The sequence below is a fragment of the Pagrus pagrus genome (assembly GCF_965226575.1).
Source record: "Pagrus pagrus genome assembly, chromosome: 3".
NCBI lineage: Eukaryota > Metazoa > Chordata > Actinopteri > Spariformes > Sparidae > Pagrus > Pagrus pagrus.
In genome coordinates this window covers 8,649,418-8,665,783 of record NC_140187.1, presented here as the reverse complement: position 1 = coordinate 8,665,783, position 16,366 = coordinate 8,649,418, and the positions used below count along the sequence as shown (strand labels likewise).

Sequence of the window (16,366 nt, the reverse complement as noted above, 5' to 3'; positions counted from 1 at the left end):
CAGACACCAGTCTTGATGAATGTAACATCTGTACAATGTTTCATATGATGCAAAGCAATGCATCTGATTTCAAAAGGAACAGGGAACAGGAGTCAGGACAGTGCGTGGAAAATTAGCTTAAGAGATATTTAGTGATTGTTTATTTTGTGACATATCTGAATTTTGTTTTATTTAGTGTTTTGTGAATATTTCTGCTCCACAATAGTAACGCAATACATTTAATTTGACTTTTATCGTATATCCATGCACACACAAGCACATATGCACTCAGATCCCAGTATCCCTGACTAAATGTGAGTATGTTTCAGGACAGGTTTGTTTTAATAGTATTCACAGCCGCCCCTCCCTGCAGTGAGAGTGTTTGTTGGCTCAGACTCATCTTTGAAGGGTGGACTCACAACAGTTTTTGTTGTTGTGAGCTGCGGTGAAGTGACGGGTGAGGCCTATTAATACATTAATACATCCTACCCACAGACCAAACCCTGTTTGTCATCTGCAGGTCTGTAATTGTTGTAATCTCCTGAATGTGTTTTACCCCATCGCCATGGTGCTGATAACTATAAAGTTTGTATCCTTTTCACCTGAAGATTGACATCTTAACCCCACTTGATCCTTCATGTAAACAGGGGGAACAGTGAGATTTATCTCCGCGCAATCAAAACAGGGATACGTTTAACTTCCACTCTTTGACTGAAAGGTACAACTCACTCCTACCTGAAAGACAAAACCGCTCGGTGTAGCTCAAGGCCATCTTTTCTTGGCAGAACAAACCTCGTGCCCGCCTCAGAAGAAGAGCAATTATCACATGTTTTAAAACCAGTTTTAAAAACAACAGAGCAGTTAGTGGTGAGATAGAGAGATTAAGTGTCGATGAAGATCTGAAACAGTAAAGAAAACATCGTAAAACATAATTGCATAATCATTGTACTACTGATGAAAGTTCATATCGTACAGGTGTAACTGAATCTACAAACACTTCATGACACATTTAGTCAGGGAATAAAGTTTAATGAGAACCTGTTTTAAGCTTGCGTACTCTTTACTCGCTCAGGCAGACGTTTAGGCAAATGAAAATAAAAAGCGCAAGAGTAAGAAGTTAGTGTTAAATAAACAGCCCCAAAGCTTCAACATTAAATGAAATTATATTAATATTAAAAACTGTTTCTGCTCTTCTCTCGTCTGATTAACCAACCGGTGTTCGCCTGCTGATCTGTTAGTTTTGAATTGAGCCTGTGATGGACGGTGATGGACAGATGGTTTGTCCGATCACATGCCAAATAATTTCACGATAACAATATTATCACGATATCTATAGAAATGTGGGAAAAAAAGGAATCTTCCCTTTGCTTTCTGTGTGTTTTGACTCTTTTTTGGCAAATAAATTAAATGAAAATACAAGTGAAGGGAGGTGGAGAGAGACAATCTGTAACCATAACTCAAAAAAAGGTACAGTGAAACTGAATTACTCGTGAAAAGGCGAGGCACAAGGCCGACCTTATCCTGGATTATTCACAAGATATCATCATATGTGTATTATTAACACAATATCAATATTTCATTTTTTAATATCACAGTTATCGTGAATATCTTAATATCCTCTGATGCACCAGGTTAATGAAATAAAAACAGTTTGGAAAAAAGGACATTTTAAAGTTAAAACTAAAATAAATGTAAGTGGACGCTCTTATTTTGAAAATGTTATAATATTGAGCTGGGTTTTGACAAGAATCAACAGTTTAGCAAGTCAGAGTGGTTCTCTGAGCTAAATGCTAACACGCTGATGTTAACCAGTTTACAACCAGCTAGCATGCTAACATTCAGTCCAGCTGAGGCTGATAGGAGTGTTATCTTTGCAGCTGTTTGACCATTAGACAAACTTATATTTTGACGAAATTATTAAAGGATCATTAAAGTTTGTAAAGTTAATCCTGAGGAGGAACATGTTCTGTACGCCGGCAGTCCATCAGGACGTTGTTGAGAGCTGTCTGGACAAAAGTGTTGGACCAACAGATGAGCCCTGTCAGTGCTGCTAACATGGCTAAAAACACATTTTTATCATTTTACAATCTCATGATTCCCTCATTCATTTTGTCTGTATATTTATTTATTCATTTTATATCAATTTTAACACTTTGGGTCTCAACAATAAAACACCCAGAACATAAAATGCAACATGTACAGCAGTATAAACCAGATGTCAGAGTATAATATACAGTTCATAAAGCAGGGCTCCTCAGCAGTCGAACAATATAAAGAGAATGCATCACTTTTTAACTGAAACATTACATTAGAGTGGCATAATCAATACAGTCCCAGCAGGGTGTGAGGATCCAGCAAACGAATAAAGTCTCTTTGTCTGCAGACGAGATACCAGAACAGCCTCTCCTCTCTGACTGACTGTTTATTTAACAGCGAGGACCAAACCCAAAAAAGAAGCAAAACAATCCTAACCACATTTTCAACTGCGTCAGGAGAACTGGCTCTAACTCAAACAGAGACAGTGGTCAACATGAGCAGAACGGAAAGACAAAGTGAGCGACGGGCGTTTCCCTGAAGCTCGTGGAGCGATCGGTTCAAACTGTTCGGTGAAATAAGGAGTAAAGAATAACTGAGAATCACATTATGGAAAAATAAACAGGCAGATCATGCAAAAGACAAGGCAGTTCGTGTTTTTTTTAATCTGTTTTGTTGTTTCTTTTTGCAGCAGGAAAAAGCCTCGACAGCCATCTTGTTTTGTCTCTTCAGATAAGCCTTCGTACAGCAGCTGCCAGCTGTTGGCAGTGGAAGTGTGTACCATTGGGGTTGGTCAGTGCACGTGTTTCATGTCACCTCTCTATCTCGGGTTAGGTCTTCAAGTGCATGGCGGTGAGATAGCGCGTCCTTTTAATTCGGTAGGTTTCCATCTCCTCCTCTCGCTCCTCCCGCTATGCTGCTGCCACAAACCGGGTGAACGAACTGGTACACCAGTCTCTGAGACACGTCAGGCTTGCGGATGATGCCCTTCTTGTAGTACTGACGTATGGAGCGGCTCAGCTTGTCATAGTTCATAGCAGGCCGGTTCTTTCTGAGTCCCCACAGCCTCGCGACGTGAGCCGAGTCCTCGATTTTAAAAATACCTGGCGGAGTCACAAGAGAGTCGACATTTGTAGCGGCACAAAAATAAACGTAGCGTCACATTTTTCATTTAACGTGCATATTTCTTTGTTGTTTGTTTGATTTTCTGTTGTTTAAACCAGTAGTCTCACTGAGATTAAAGGTACTCTGTGGAGTTTTTGACCACTAATGGCGCTATGGAGGAATGTTTTGCCAGTGGGTCCTTGTTTTATTTGTTCTTGTCCATCTTGCCAATAATTTGACGCTGATCCACTGATCTATACGTGACAGCTATTTGAAATAAAACACTGCAATGTGCCAGTGCAAGGCACAAAGGGGGAAGTAAGTAAAAATAGATGTGCAGATTTCAAAGTTAAATGATTTGCAAATGTTTTACGAGGAAGAAAAAACACTGAATACAAACAAAATCTCTGGAAAAAACTATTCAAAAAGATTGCAGACGTAAAGCCGTTATGTTTTCCTCTTGTTTATCAATTTATTTGCATTGACCGAGGCGGGAATGACAGTTAAGCCTTTGTTTTATGTTCTCTTGTATCTGTTTTGACTCTTCCAATAGAAAAAAAGGAGAATTCACCCCTCTCTCCTCTTTAGCTGTTTTATTGATATTACAGCCACATCCTTGTCTCTGCCCTTGTTTCATGAACTTATAGATAAAAAAATGATCCTAAAAATAATTTAAAAGTCAGAATTTTTTAAAGAAAATGTTGCATGCTCTCCATCCTGATTCGCTGCTGAAGTATGTGAACATACTGAGTTTTTGAAAGAAAGTGAACAACTGTTCTGAAGTTTTGAAGTTGAAGGTGGAGTTGAACTTTTGGTTTATGAGTAAATACTGAAAGCACTTGAAGTTTGAGTTGACGTGCACCAAGTGAAGGCGGATGAAGTGTCAGTTTCTGTGTAAGCAATAAAAACACTTAACATTTCAGTTGTGGTCTAAGCTCTGTAAGTAGCTGAACTGTGAGTGGAGTCGGAGCTGAAAGCATGAAGATACCTTTTTCTTTATTGAGCCAGCGGATGCAGCGTCCGTAGTTGTGAGGTTTCAGCAGGAGCTCTCTGAGGAACTGCCACAGATGAATGGGCTGACCTGAACAGGATGAGTCTGCCTCGGACCAGAGCTCCTCACCACCTACAACAACAAAGCAAAAATTAACAACATTTGGACCTTAAGGCCACAGTTTTTTAATTAACAGAGAAAAACACACATCCCTCAAGGCCCGAAACATTGTGAGGAAAGGCCATTAATGTTTCCAAACTAACCAGGAGACAGGAGAGTCTAATATATTTTACCACTACTTAGTCAAGTTAAACACAAAACTGTCCAGTGGTATGGACATGCATAGAATGCAAATGTGCACAACAGATTCATTTTGCCTGATTCTGTTCAAAGCTATAATGGATTTATTATCTAATTCAGAAAATCAGGAAACCAAACCTACCGGTAGTTTTTGTGTCTCCGACTGAACACCTCTCTTTCATCCAGGCAGCTGAAGAGAGGAGAGAGAAATTCAATTAAAAAACGTTTATTTTGAATTAATTCAAGGCTTAAACCTCTTCCTCTGACAATTATTTTGTTAATTTGTTTCTGCATGGTCATGTTGTGTGCTGCATGGATTGAAAAAGCCCAGTGAGGTTGCAAAGTTTGCGATTTTGGGTTACATAATGAGAATTGACTTGACTTGTCTATCCATATCTACTCATATTGTACATAAATTCATGAAGACAAGTTGAAAAATGCCCAAAATGATCATTTAAAAGTTACAAACACTCAATCGCTGGTTGATACACTCATCGTGGGAGCTGCAGGTGGCTACGATGAACTTGTTAAACACACACCTGACTTCCATATGTCCAGGTGTGCATGCAGCGTGTCTCCACACTGCGGCGAGCGCTGGCGAAACTCCTCCTCGCTCATGGCGCACAGGTCCTTTCCTGTCAAGTCTTGGAAGGCCTTTCCTGCGTGCGGCAGCCTGTACAGATGTTCAGTCCACAGCAGCCACTTCTGGACGTTCCCTGTGTTCCACTCGATAGGGTCTACGAGAACAGAGTTAAGAGAGGAGACAGGTGAGAAAACTCCCAGCTGCCCCTGCAGTAAATTACCTGAGTTATACCTCCAGTGAGATTAAAGTCATATTGAATCTAGTCAAGTCGAGTTTAGTTAAGTTTTTATTATGTCCTCTTACTTTTACGCATAATACATTTACTGAAACCACAAAGTCATCAGTCTTTTATGCCACTGCAGTTGTAATCAGTGGAACAGATGACTGGGGATTGCGCAGCTTTATGACAGCCAGAAGCCTTACAATACATAATGCTGCCTCTGTTTGCTCAATGAACAGGAGACCTCGCCCTTAAGACTGTGTACACGACGTCTAATATGGCAAGAAAGAACCATCACTGTCACAATCCAAGAGAGAACGCATGCAAAGGTCAGGATTAAACAGATCCTGGAGCGGGCAAACACAGCTTTGCGTCAGTAAGGATATGATTTATCTGAACTGTCATCTTTCCTGGACTATCCACACAAATATGTGTTGATTTTGGGTGCGAGATCCAGAAGCTTAAATGCGTCTGACTCAGTATCCCTTTAGCTGCAAATAACGGGCAACATTTTCTTTTTGTGTGAGATGAAAAAATTCCCTGTGTGCTTTAAAGATTTGTGTCTTTGTCAGTTATATGTCTTAGATGACAAACTGCGGCAGCAGGTGTGGTGGAAGTTGGCTTACCTGGGGTGATGTTGAGCAGTTTGCAGGCTGTTTCGATGTCCTTCAGGACTTCTCCCACCACCATGCTCTGCACCTGCTCCAGAGAGCGCTCCTCCTCCTGACCCTCCAGCCCAGGAGAGAGTCCCTGTTCCTGGCTGTCAATGACGGGGCACTGCTCTGGTTCCTCCTGGGGCTCCATGCGCGTCATGGGTACAGCCAGCGTCGGGGAGGCCTCGGACACTTTCACCAGCCAGGCGGCGTCTTCAGTGAGGAGCATGTCGAAGCAGGAAAGGTAGAGGCTCGGTTTGGTCTCCTCGAGATCCCAGGGTTCTCCGGAGACCCTGTTTCGATCCAGGATGGCGAGGGAGTCGTCTGTCATCCGGGATCCATACACTGGGCCCGCTGGATTTGACATAACTGGTGCCTGCAGGCGAGGGCGACAAGAAAAGTCCAATTAAACTTTTATATTTCGAGCATGGTCAATGCACATGAACTGAGAGACGTGAACTTTTAAACGTGTCCTTTAAGCTTTGCAAAATGTTTATAAAAAGGTTCTTTGTGGAAAAAATAGGCAGATTTGCCGTAACAAGTGCTGTGACAATATCAGATTTTCACTGGGACCTGAACTACGTCTCCAGTGTCTCGCTCTTTTCTCTCATCTACTCCACCCCTACCTTTAACATAAGCACATCCAAAATCAATAAAAGTTGTTCTGAAGTTAAAGTTGCTACAAGGAACTTTAATCTTTGTTGACTCTGGCGGCCCCTGTGGACAAAAACGGTATGAGCACACCTGCCGCACGCGTATTTGTTTAGGAAGCAAGTGAAAGAAAGAAGCAACGTATTTTTTGTTGTTGGTCTTTTTTGCAAGATGCATAGCGAAGACTCAGATTAATAACTGTAGTTAAGTTAAGCAGAAGCTCGACTGAAGTTTCCTGAAAATATATTAAAGAAATTATTTGAAAATAGCAGAATATTATTATGAAACCATGCTGGGCTAGTTTTTAATAGGTAATTATCGTAGTAATTGGGGGATAATTTCAAAGAAATTTTAAATATGTAATTTGGTAATCACCACCTATGTTCCATTAAATTTGTGTCGTGTTGGCAAGTATTTTTATTGAGCTGCAGCTAAAGTTATTGACATTTCTTAGCAACGTTATGTCCTAATGATAAAAAAGCCAGTTGTTCTGCTGCTGCACCACCAGACTACTGAGCAGCTTTCTCTTCAAGCTGTGAGACTCCTCAGTTCATCCTCAGCACTCTGCCATTAAAAAATAGCTTTAATTTGTGAATTTGCATGATAATTATTGATATTTAGTTAAACAAATATAATCAAACAAAAAATAAATAACTTTATAAAAGCTTTATTTTTATTTATTACTTAATTTCCTCTAAATCCAATTCCCTCCACATCATTTCTCACCAGTGAAATCTCGACAGACACACAAACAAAACTAAACTGAAAACATAAAAACGAACACAAAGTGTCAAGTCAGGTCACGAGTCTTTAACTTCCAAGTCATGGTCGAGTCTAAAGTCATTTGTTTCCTGTCAAGTCGAGCTGCAAGTCTTCAAAGTAGTGACTCACTGATATCCTTGTTTGTTTATGTGAGTCACATTGAGGCATCAGCATTAAATCGAAACTATTTCATAACCTGTGTTTAAGAATATCATATAAATCTGCATCCGAACGATAATCCTGTCTGACAAAATGATTAAAAATTCAAGCGATTTCATGCTTCGAGTCAAAAAGATAAAATACCTTCTTCTGCAGCTCCTCTCCTGTAATTCTCTGGCTGCTAAACCTGCAGTTGTTTGTGTTTAGTAAGAAACTCCATCAGAGCAGCTGCAGGCAGGAACTCTTTCTCTTAACGTGTTATGAGCTGATCTGAGGTGAGCGCTGCTCGATGCTCTATAAGAAGCCTAACAGAGATACTGGAGGAATGACCCTCAAGAGAGTTAAAACACACACAGCGCTGACAGGCATGGGGCAAAATGGATTTGACTGAGTCTCTTATTTGTGGGTCAGCGGCCCAGAATGGCTGATGTCTCGGGGTTTAGGTGACTCGTATTGAGGCCCGAAGCAGCTCGGGCTTTCAAGGTGCCGTCTCTGCAGCCCTCCGTCTCCACTGTCAGCTGGAGTTTTTAATCAAGTTAGATAATGTGGAGGAGAGCGTGCACAACACGACCGAGGCGTCTGCTTTATGAAGACTCGACTGATAGCTGCGACAGGAAATTGCCATCATAAGTGGTCATTTATGGACGTCAGCTGTAAGCACAAGTGTTGTAATCTCAGGGTGAACTCGCATATGGCGGCCATAATGTTTAGCTGCCCACAGCTGGCATATGGGAAGGCACACTGCTGTCACACACACCAGGTTATCAGTGGTTGTAGCTCATGCCTCGGTAAAGGAAGTGTGCTCCCACCGTGCACATGTTCACGGAGAGGCATGGCTTTATTTGTCAAGACACAAAAGAAAGAAAGGTCTCATAAAATTTCATAAGAAAGAACAGCCATCAACCAAAATCATCCGTGAGGGGAGAGTCAAATGAGTCCAGGTAAAGTTTCTTCGAGGGTCTAAATTTTGTCTTTTTGAATCAATTTGGGGTCTCTGGGCTTCCGTAGACTTAAATCACATTGGACAAGCTGTATGGAGCCATTTTTTTTTTCTTTTTTACGTTTTAAAACAAGTCCCCATCTACTTTGGTTGTTTAGGAGAATGCTGCAACACTGTTTTGCTCCAGAAATGTTTTGTGGACTACGAAACTTCACCCAACTTTCCATCGACAATCGTAGATAATGACTGAATTCTGAATACTTCTTGGAAACTTCAATTCAAGAGTGAAAAATCACGATGCACATGATTATTTTCTTTTTTGTCAAAGACACTTTAATTGCAGAGCTGCTAGAAACTTTAGAAAAAAAGATATCTTTTCTTTTTCCAAACTTAAATGAAGTTATCTCTCCCGCCCCCCTAAAAAAAGATTTCCCTCTCCACTCTCTTGTCCCCGACCCCCTGCTGTAAAACCTCCTCCCCTGTCTTCCTTTTATCTTCAGACTTCCCGTAAACTATCACCCACACTCCCTTTCACTCCATCAGGAGTCAGATTAAAAGCCACCGGTATCCCAGCCTGGCTGCTGCCTGTGTGTCAACTCTGCTCTGTAACAGCTTGCGCTAAGCCCATTAGCAAAGCAAATTTAGCCATATTACCTTCTTCCAAAAGGAAGAGGGGGCATAAGAAAAAGACACAAACACACACCCCTATGGAGAGGGATTAAGACCCTGACTGATCTCTAAATGAGTTTGGTCAAGACGCCGATATTCATTTCAGGAGCATTAGAGCTCGCTCCATTTACTCTGCAAAGTCAGCCTTTGACACAGACGGAGGAGGACTCCCTCCACGCAGGCCTCCACCCTGGGAACCATATTCCTTCTACGTGCTTTGGTCTCATCTAACGTGAAGAATGTCATTATTTAAAATGCGGTTTGTATCGTTATTAACTTGTAGTTGTCGAAAGCAAGTTTTTCTTCTGCAAAAAGTTGTTTTCCCAGAAGTCACACATGCAGCAGTTTAGTAAAAGTCTTTAAGTCGCTTTTTAAAAGTGTGACTTGTTAGAAATGTTCTGAAAAATAGGTTGCGACAAAGAAATGTGACGTAACAAATGAAAACCATGTCGTGGTGCTGAAGTTGTGGATGTGATGCATATAGATTGTAACTATGGTTACTCTACTATGGTCTAAAACTGACACACTATCTTTTCACATAACTGCAGTTGTCAATGTGACCAGGTTTATTGTGATTTTCATCCTTTGTGGTACCTTTTCTGTGTCGAGTTGGCGGCCATGTTGGGGTTGGTGACGTACGTTGAGCGAGTCGATGTAGTTCACCGAGCGATTGACACAAAACCAGATGATATTTTACTTTATTTACGACAAACTGCGACTTTCTCGACATGAAAAATTATCTTTTAAATTGACAAACACCGTGTGTGTGATTAACGACACAATTCAAGTGGGACAAGGAGCTTCAATAAGTAGGTAAGACGAATGTGTCGGTGTACAGGCATTACTCTTTTCATTTTCAGAGGCCTTTCAGCTGCACGTGGTTAGAGATGGGACAATAACAGACTACATCGCAGTTCGTGTTGATTGTTGTGTATTTTCATTATCGGGACAATCGTGAAAATCATCCACGATTGACTTGAAAAAGCTCGCTGAAGTCTAATATTGGTTTCCTGATTTAGCCTGTCACTGTGCCTGAAGGTAAGGCTTGCACACAAACATGTTTTAATCGGATGTGTGTCAATATAAATATTTGTTTCCTGACAAGATGTAAGGTTAAAGTGATTACAGTGTTATTTGGTGCATTTTAGAGAATAGTTTTATGACTATCAGGATAATATCGTTAATCACAATTACGTTGGCCAGAGTAATCCTGACACAGATCTGATGTGTGAGTAAGAAACTTCCTTCACAAAAGACACTTGTAAAGCCAAGGAAAACATGTAAAATTCTGAGTTAAAGAGTTGTAAAGTCGTAAATGAAAGTGGTAAAAGTTGCAGACCGATACAAATGAACCTGTCAGCCCATTGATCACTGTTGCTGCAACAGTAATGTGACAGACGTCGTCTCGGTGTTTGGATTAAAGTTAATGAGTAGAGATTAAAACAAGCAAAAGCTGGCTCTTTTTCAAAAAGTGTGCTTAACCTGCTCGAATCAGTCTGAGTTGAAAAAGAAAAAGGTCATGTGTGAGATTTGAGAGCATCTATCTCATAGTGACCGAAGTGTGAATCCTGTGCTCACACTCACACACACATTAAAGGTCTGTGTTGTTTGAGTCCGGAGTTAAAGGAGTGTGTACAGCCAGGCGTGACTGTTTGCCATGTGAGTGTTAAAGGGAGACTTTTTTCCCCCCCGCTTGTTATTGTTTCTCATGGGAAACTTGGACCAACTCAGGAAGTCATTGTTCTGAGAAAAAAAAGATGGAGTTTCATCTTTGTGTCGAGCTCCTTCGCTCGATACGACTTTTGCTGTGAAGAAAAGCCTGCAGCCTGGAGGAGGAAGTGATTAGGATTTGACTGCTGCCTCGCAGGTTTTATTTATGGGAACACTGAACACGTGCAGGTGCTCTGTTCACATAATAAATTAGGTTTAGGTATTAATTGCAAATGTGCGTGTGTTTGCAGAAGCTTCTATTTCACAGATCAAACACTGTCTGTTAAAGTGAATTTATCCTGAACTTCTGCTCACTGGGTGGGTTGTATTAACTGCCAGTGGAGGATGTTGGTACACTCGGTGATTCACTTTTACTGTTAGTCAGGTGCACTGGCATCAGGCCAGCCTCCGAGGAAACACTAAACCATCGCAAGTGCTTTTGCTGTTGGTTTTAAATTAATTTTTGACAGAAGGCTTTATTCACAGTTAATGATAAAGATAATAATAAAAGATTTGACCTGGGGATTAGGAGGTGAAGCACGGGAGGAGGACTAAATAAACCTGTCCCCTGTTTTGTTGCAGCGATAGCGAAGATATACGAGGCCCGAGGCGTGTGCTGCTGCAGCCGGTTTTAACGTGGCGGTGGATGCTGACGGCAGCAGTTTTCAAAGTTACATAGAAATATAGATTAATCAGAAACTGGTTTAGAGAAGGGCCAATTTAAACCGAGCGTGACAATGTAGGACAGAGAAGATGTGGAACAAACAAACACAACTGTGGATATAAAAATGTTTTTAAAATAGTTTAAATAGCTGAAGTTAAAAGGGCACTATGTAGTTTTGGAGACAAAATTCAAACTCAGAATTTTATTTTTTACTGTATGAATGATGTAATAATACAATACAATAGTTAATTTTTTCAATAACTGAATAAACACACTGTTCTCAGAGTCAGAAAGATGGCGAGGTCCGCGATATATGAACAAAGTAAGAGTTTGTTTGTTTATTTAGTTTGTTTAGACATTAAAAAAAGATATTTCTCTTCTGATTACAATTTATTCCCCCAAAACTACATAGTGCACCTTTAATACATGAGAGTAGTTTGATTAATAATAATAATAATAATAATATAGATATCAAGAACTACATGAGGTGGGTTTCCTGCGGCTTGCAAGTTTAATTGCTGTGCTTTATTGATGCACTATTGTTGTTTTAATGATATTGAACGTGTCTGTTCTGTTTTATCTATTAAAGTAATGTTTTTTATGCTTGAGGACTCTTGGATGAATCGTCCAGCTGAGCTAAAAGAGCAAACCACTTGAGTTTTGTTTATGTTTGGCACCTTGGACGGCAGCGACACGTTTATTTTGATATGTTAGCTTGTGGTTTTTGGCAACCAGCCGCTGTCAACCCCCTTGTCACCTGTTATCTGACCACATTTTGTTTTGTTTTTATCTTTGGCGTGAAAGCTGACATGCAATTGGACAAGAAAAACAGGAAAGTTTGACTAAGAGACAGAACAAATGTGCAGAAAACAGAATGATGAGGTGAATTAAAAACATCTTTTCATCTTCTCCACTAAAGACTGGATGTTTTGGCTATAAAATAGATTTTTAACTGACTTTAAGTTTGCACTATCTTTAATTAATAATCATAAATAATAATAAATGACTACAAGTTGCACAGATGATGTCCTTTTCTTTAAAAGATGAGAGGACGATGGTGAAGTTGGACATCTTAAAATTAACTGTAACAGATACTGTAGACAATATGATATCATGGATTTCCAGAAAAGTGTCACACAAATGCTCCTCAAACAACAATGTGCAAACAAAACCTGTATTTTTTTGGATACACATCACTATATTTAGGATGTTGCGTAACGTTGGCGTCTTCTTACCGATGCAAAGATGCTCTGCTGGTTGGATGCAAAGGCTTGGCTGGGATGATGCAGGTGCAGCAGCAGCAGCAGCAGCTCTGGATCTGTTGAGGATGAAGGACGGCCTCTTTGTCTCGTTGCAGACGAACGCTCAGCTCAGACTTGGACGCCCGGCGGCTACCTGAGGGGCAGAGGAGCGGCACCCTTCAGTCTGTTTCCCCCCTCGGTGACTGTCCTCCAGTCTGAGGCCTCAGACCCTCCCAGGCTCTTTGGTACAATCACACTAAAACCTGAAAGTCAGAGCCTAAAGCACAACTGCAAACTAAACCTCAAGTGAAAGCACCTGCTGGGGGTGTGTACAGAGCGAGAGGCAGCGAGGGAGAGTGACTGAGTCAGTGACTGCAAAGGAATTCCAGCACCATTGACTGCAATTTATATTTATAGGGCAGTCGTGTTTACTTATGCACACAAACCTGTGTGTGTGTGTGTGTGTGTGTGTGTGTGTGTGTGTGCCAATGTCTTGCAGATTAGCTCAGACCTCCTCAAACACTACTAGTTGACCTCGCCTCTTAGGTGACAGACAATTCAAAGTGATAAGAGACTTTGAACAAAACTTTGTAAGATAATAAAGTGCTGGAATATAACTAAGTATACTGAGTTTTTTTAATATTTCCATTTCATGCTATTTTCCTTTTAATTTCCAACATTTATTCATCAGAAATAGTTATTTTTCAGGATAAGATGTATGTATTATTAAAGATTGAACCATTTATTCCCAACATTGTTGTCTTGAGGCAGCCATGAGTTCATAGAAAATCATCTCTCACTGAGGTTAAACTATCAGTAACTCTTATAATTACCATCATTAATAAGTGATAAATGTATAGTTGCTTAATAAGCAGTTAATCAAGCATTTGCAAAGACTAAAAACATCAGTTGCACTTTTAAAATGGCCATCCAGATGTTTATAGACAAACTGCACAGTATTTATTTGCCATTTACAAAGTTTTATAAACATCAGTTGAAACTTTACAATAAATATTTGCTTGATAAATGATTATTAAAGCATTTCAGTGTTTGTTAACAATTAAATAACTGTTAACTAACATTTTAATTAAGTTACCGTTTATTATTTATGGCAATTTTATTGTATTGTCAGATTAGACAATATCATATTCTTAAAATAAGCAATATTAAATAAAAGTTCAAAATTGGAATAAAAATATGTGTAGCAGAAAAAAGTGGCTCTTAACTTAAATGTTAATCAGGATGAGTAAGAGGTTTCTTTCTAAAACGACTTTGGTGTCAGTGACGTGAGACACAATCCACAGTCGTCAGGTCAGCAGAGGTCAATATGATGCTTTTTACAAATCAGGCTGCATCCTCATGAGTTCATCTTCTATTAGTACCACATTTTGTCTTTGTGCTTCCACTAAGAATGTTTTCTTGCAGAGAAGCGGCAGGGGAAATACAGTAAGAAAAGTAACTCATGCTTGATTCGTCTAACTCAGACAGCTGAAGCCTCATGTGAACTTCAGCATTGACAAGGCCGTGGCATTGTGATACACACCATGGCCCTGTGTGTCTTCATTTAGTCCCTCTAGGACTTCTTCTCAGGTTGCCTTTGTTGCACTTTTTTACCACTTTTATCCATAAATGATGTTTTGGTGACCTCGTGTAATTCCCAGCAAGGCCGCACCAGCACCTTCAACTGAGTTATATTCTTATTTAACCAGAATAATCCACTCAGCCTTCTCGGCCAGGTTTGTAATAATGTAGTTGAAGCAGGTGGAGATCATTTTAACTTCACAATGCAGTATGTCATAAGTTTAGCACAAGTATAACCTTGTGTATGATCTTTAATGTACTTAGTAGCCTCTTATTTGATCGGTACAAAATAAATAATCAACATATTATCAGCTGAGTTCAGTCACACTATCCACTTGACTAACACGTTTAGGCTAAGCATGAGCAACTCCTTCATGTGGTAAGACATCCACTCTCCACACATATCTTGCAAATCCCTGCCTGAAGTGTCTGAATTGTTCATAAAAACAATTTTTCATGTTTTTTAAACAATGTAACGATTTGCTTTTTTTTTCATCAAACCTCAAGCAGGTCAGGTCATAACATGTGACGTGACAGTGAGAGTAATAATTACGTTTATCTCTGACCCACACCAGTTTCCCAGCAGCTCATACACAACCAGAGTGCATATCAGCTGCATGGATGATTTCTTGACCAACAATAACAACTGCAGACAACCAGATCGCAATCGCTGCACTTTACTGCAGATTACTGACTCCATTCAAGTGGAGAAACTGTCGTCAGCACCTCATCTCGCCTCTGAAGCAGCTTATTATATGTATTCATTCAGAGGTATTGAGCGTTGACCACAAATGTGAAAAACTGTCTGTGTGCTGCTGTTTGCCGACTGCAAAGTGAAGCATTGTCATGAAAAACTGTTTCCTCTCTGCGTAATTTAAGCCTGTTTGAACAGTGTGGCTCTTGTCAAATAGATATAAAAGGCGACGGCTTTCAAAGAAAATCATGTTAGTAGTAAAACAGCGGTAACACACAACAATAAAGTACTTTCAGACGTCGGTATATCTAATCTTCCCCACTCTAATCTTGCTTTTAATCCACTGTGTAAGTTCCTAAATGGCCGGTCTTCTGATAGCGACCGCAAAATCCTAAAGTTTCCTTTTCTTTTCAGGTCCTGGACATATTTTCTATTCTTTTGCTTCCAATACGGGAGCTGTGACTTTGATATGGTTTGCCACAGAGTCTGAATGGAGTAATTGTGAGCTGCAGAGAGGGTGTGCACATACTGCGTCAAGACTTCTTAGCAGCTGAGTGTTTGTAGACACACCAAATCAAACCGTGAGCGATGACAACCTCCTTTCATTTGACATTTCAATATGAAATTGTACACACACGTCCAACTTTATACTGTTAGATGTGCTGCGCAGATAAATTTCCTTAAGTTAAACTGAATGTAATATAATATTCGAGAGCTGAGAATGATGATAAAGTGTGTGAAGAGAGATCCTCTGTTTGCTTTTCGCTTCACCCACATCCAGTCCATCAACAAAATTTGCATGGCAGTTTCTTCGACTAGTGTTTGACCTTTTCCTTGGCTCGAGAACAATATCGTCACAGTTGAGAGACAATGAGTTAAAAGAAGCAACAGACTGGATGTCACATATGAAGCCACAATTGCTGCACTGCTACCTTGAGATGAGTAATGATTGTGCAGGTGTCCCCACTGTAAACAGGTGTCAGTGACCCACCTGACATGTCTTAGCAAAGTCAATAAAGCCCCGATTGTTTTTTAAGCTTTGTGAGCGGATGAACTCAGATTATGAGTATGAAGTGAGATATTGTCTCTTGACGTTGGTTATGACAGCTCTTCCAACTGCTTCATGGGGATAATCAGGAGATCAAATCAGTTCTTACACGAGGAATGCTGATGGGAAGTGAAGTGGGGGAAGTTTCGTAGTCCACAAAACCTTTCTCGAGCTTTGCAGCAGAACCCTGTGATCCAGTGATGGACTTAAGGTGGCAAGCTCGAAGATTTCCGGAAGCGGCAGTGATCCAATGTCCATTTTCTGCTACTTTATACTCCACATATAGGCAAATAGTGTACTTTTTAGTCACTACATTTATTTGATAGCTTTAGTTACTAGTTACTTTGAAGATTACATGCAGCATCAGAGCCAAAGTACCTAAA

The 16,366-nt window shown here is 40.2% G+C and overlaps 1 protein-coding gene and 1 long non-coding RNA gene across 2 annotated transcripts; one reads left to right on the top strand and one right to left on the bottom strand.

Moving 5' to 3' along the window:
- Positions 1 to 2,159: 2,159 nt before the first annotated feature.
- On the bottom strand, positions 2,160 to 6,311 carry spdef (SAM pointed domain containing ets transcription factor). Its single transcript, XM_084348504.1, has 5 exons — positions 5,838 to 6,311; positions 4,948 to 5,145; positions 4,551 to 4,598; positions 4,106 to 4,240; positions 2,160 to 3,116 (listed from the first exon to the last, which is right to left on the bottom strand). The coding sequence occupies exons 1-5, from the start codon at positions 6,229 to 6,231 to the stop codon at positions 2,884 to 2,886; spliced, it is 1,008 nt and encodes a 335-aa protein (XP_084204630.1). The 5' UTR covers positions 6,232 to 6,311; the 3' UTR covers positions 2,160 to 2,883.
- LOC311254632 lies at positions 5,087 to 5,859 on the top strand. The gene is made up of 3 exons (XR_014622270.1): positions 5,087 to 5,175; positions 5,451 to 5,540; positions 5,784 to 5,859. It is a non-coding gene; the product is annotated as an uncharacterized lncRNA (long non-coding RNA).
- Positions 6,312 to 16,366: the final 10,055 nt, after the last annotated feature.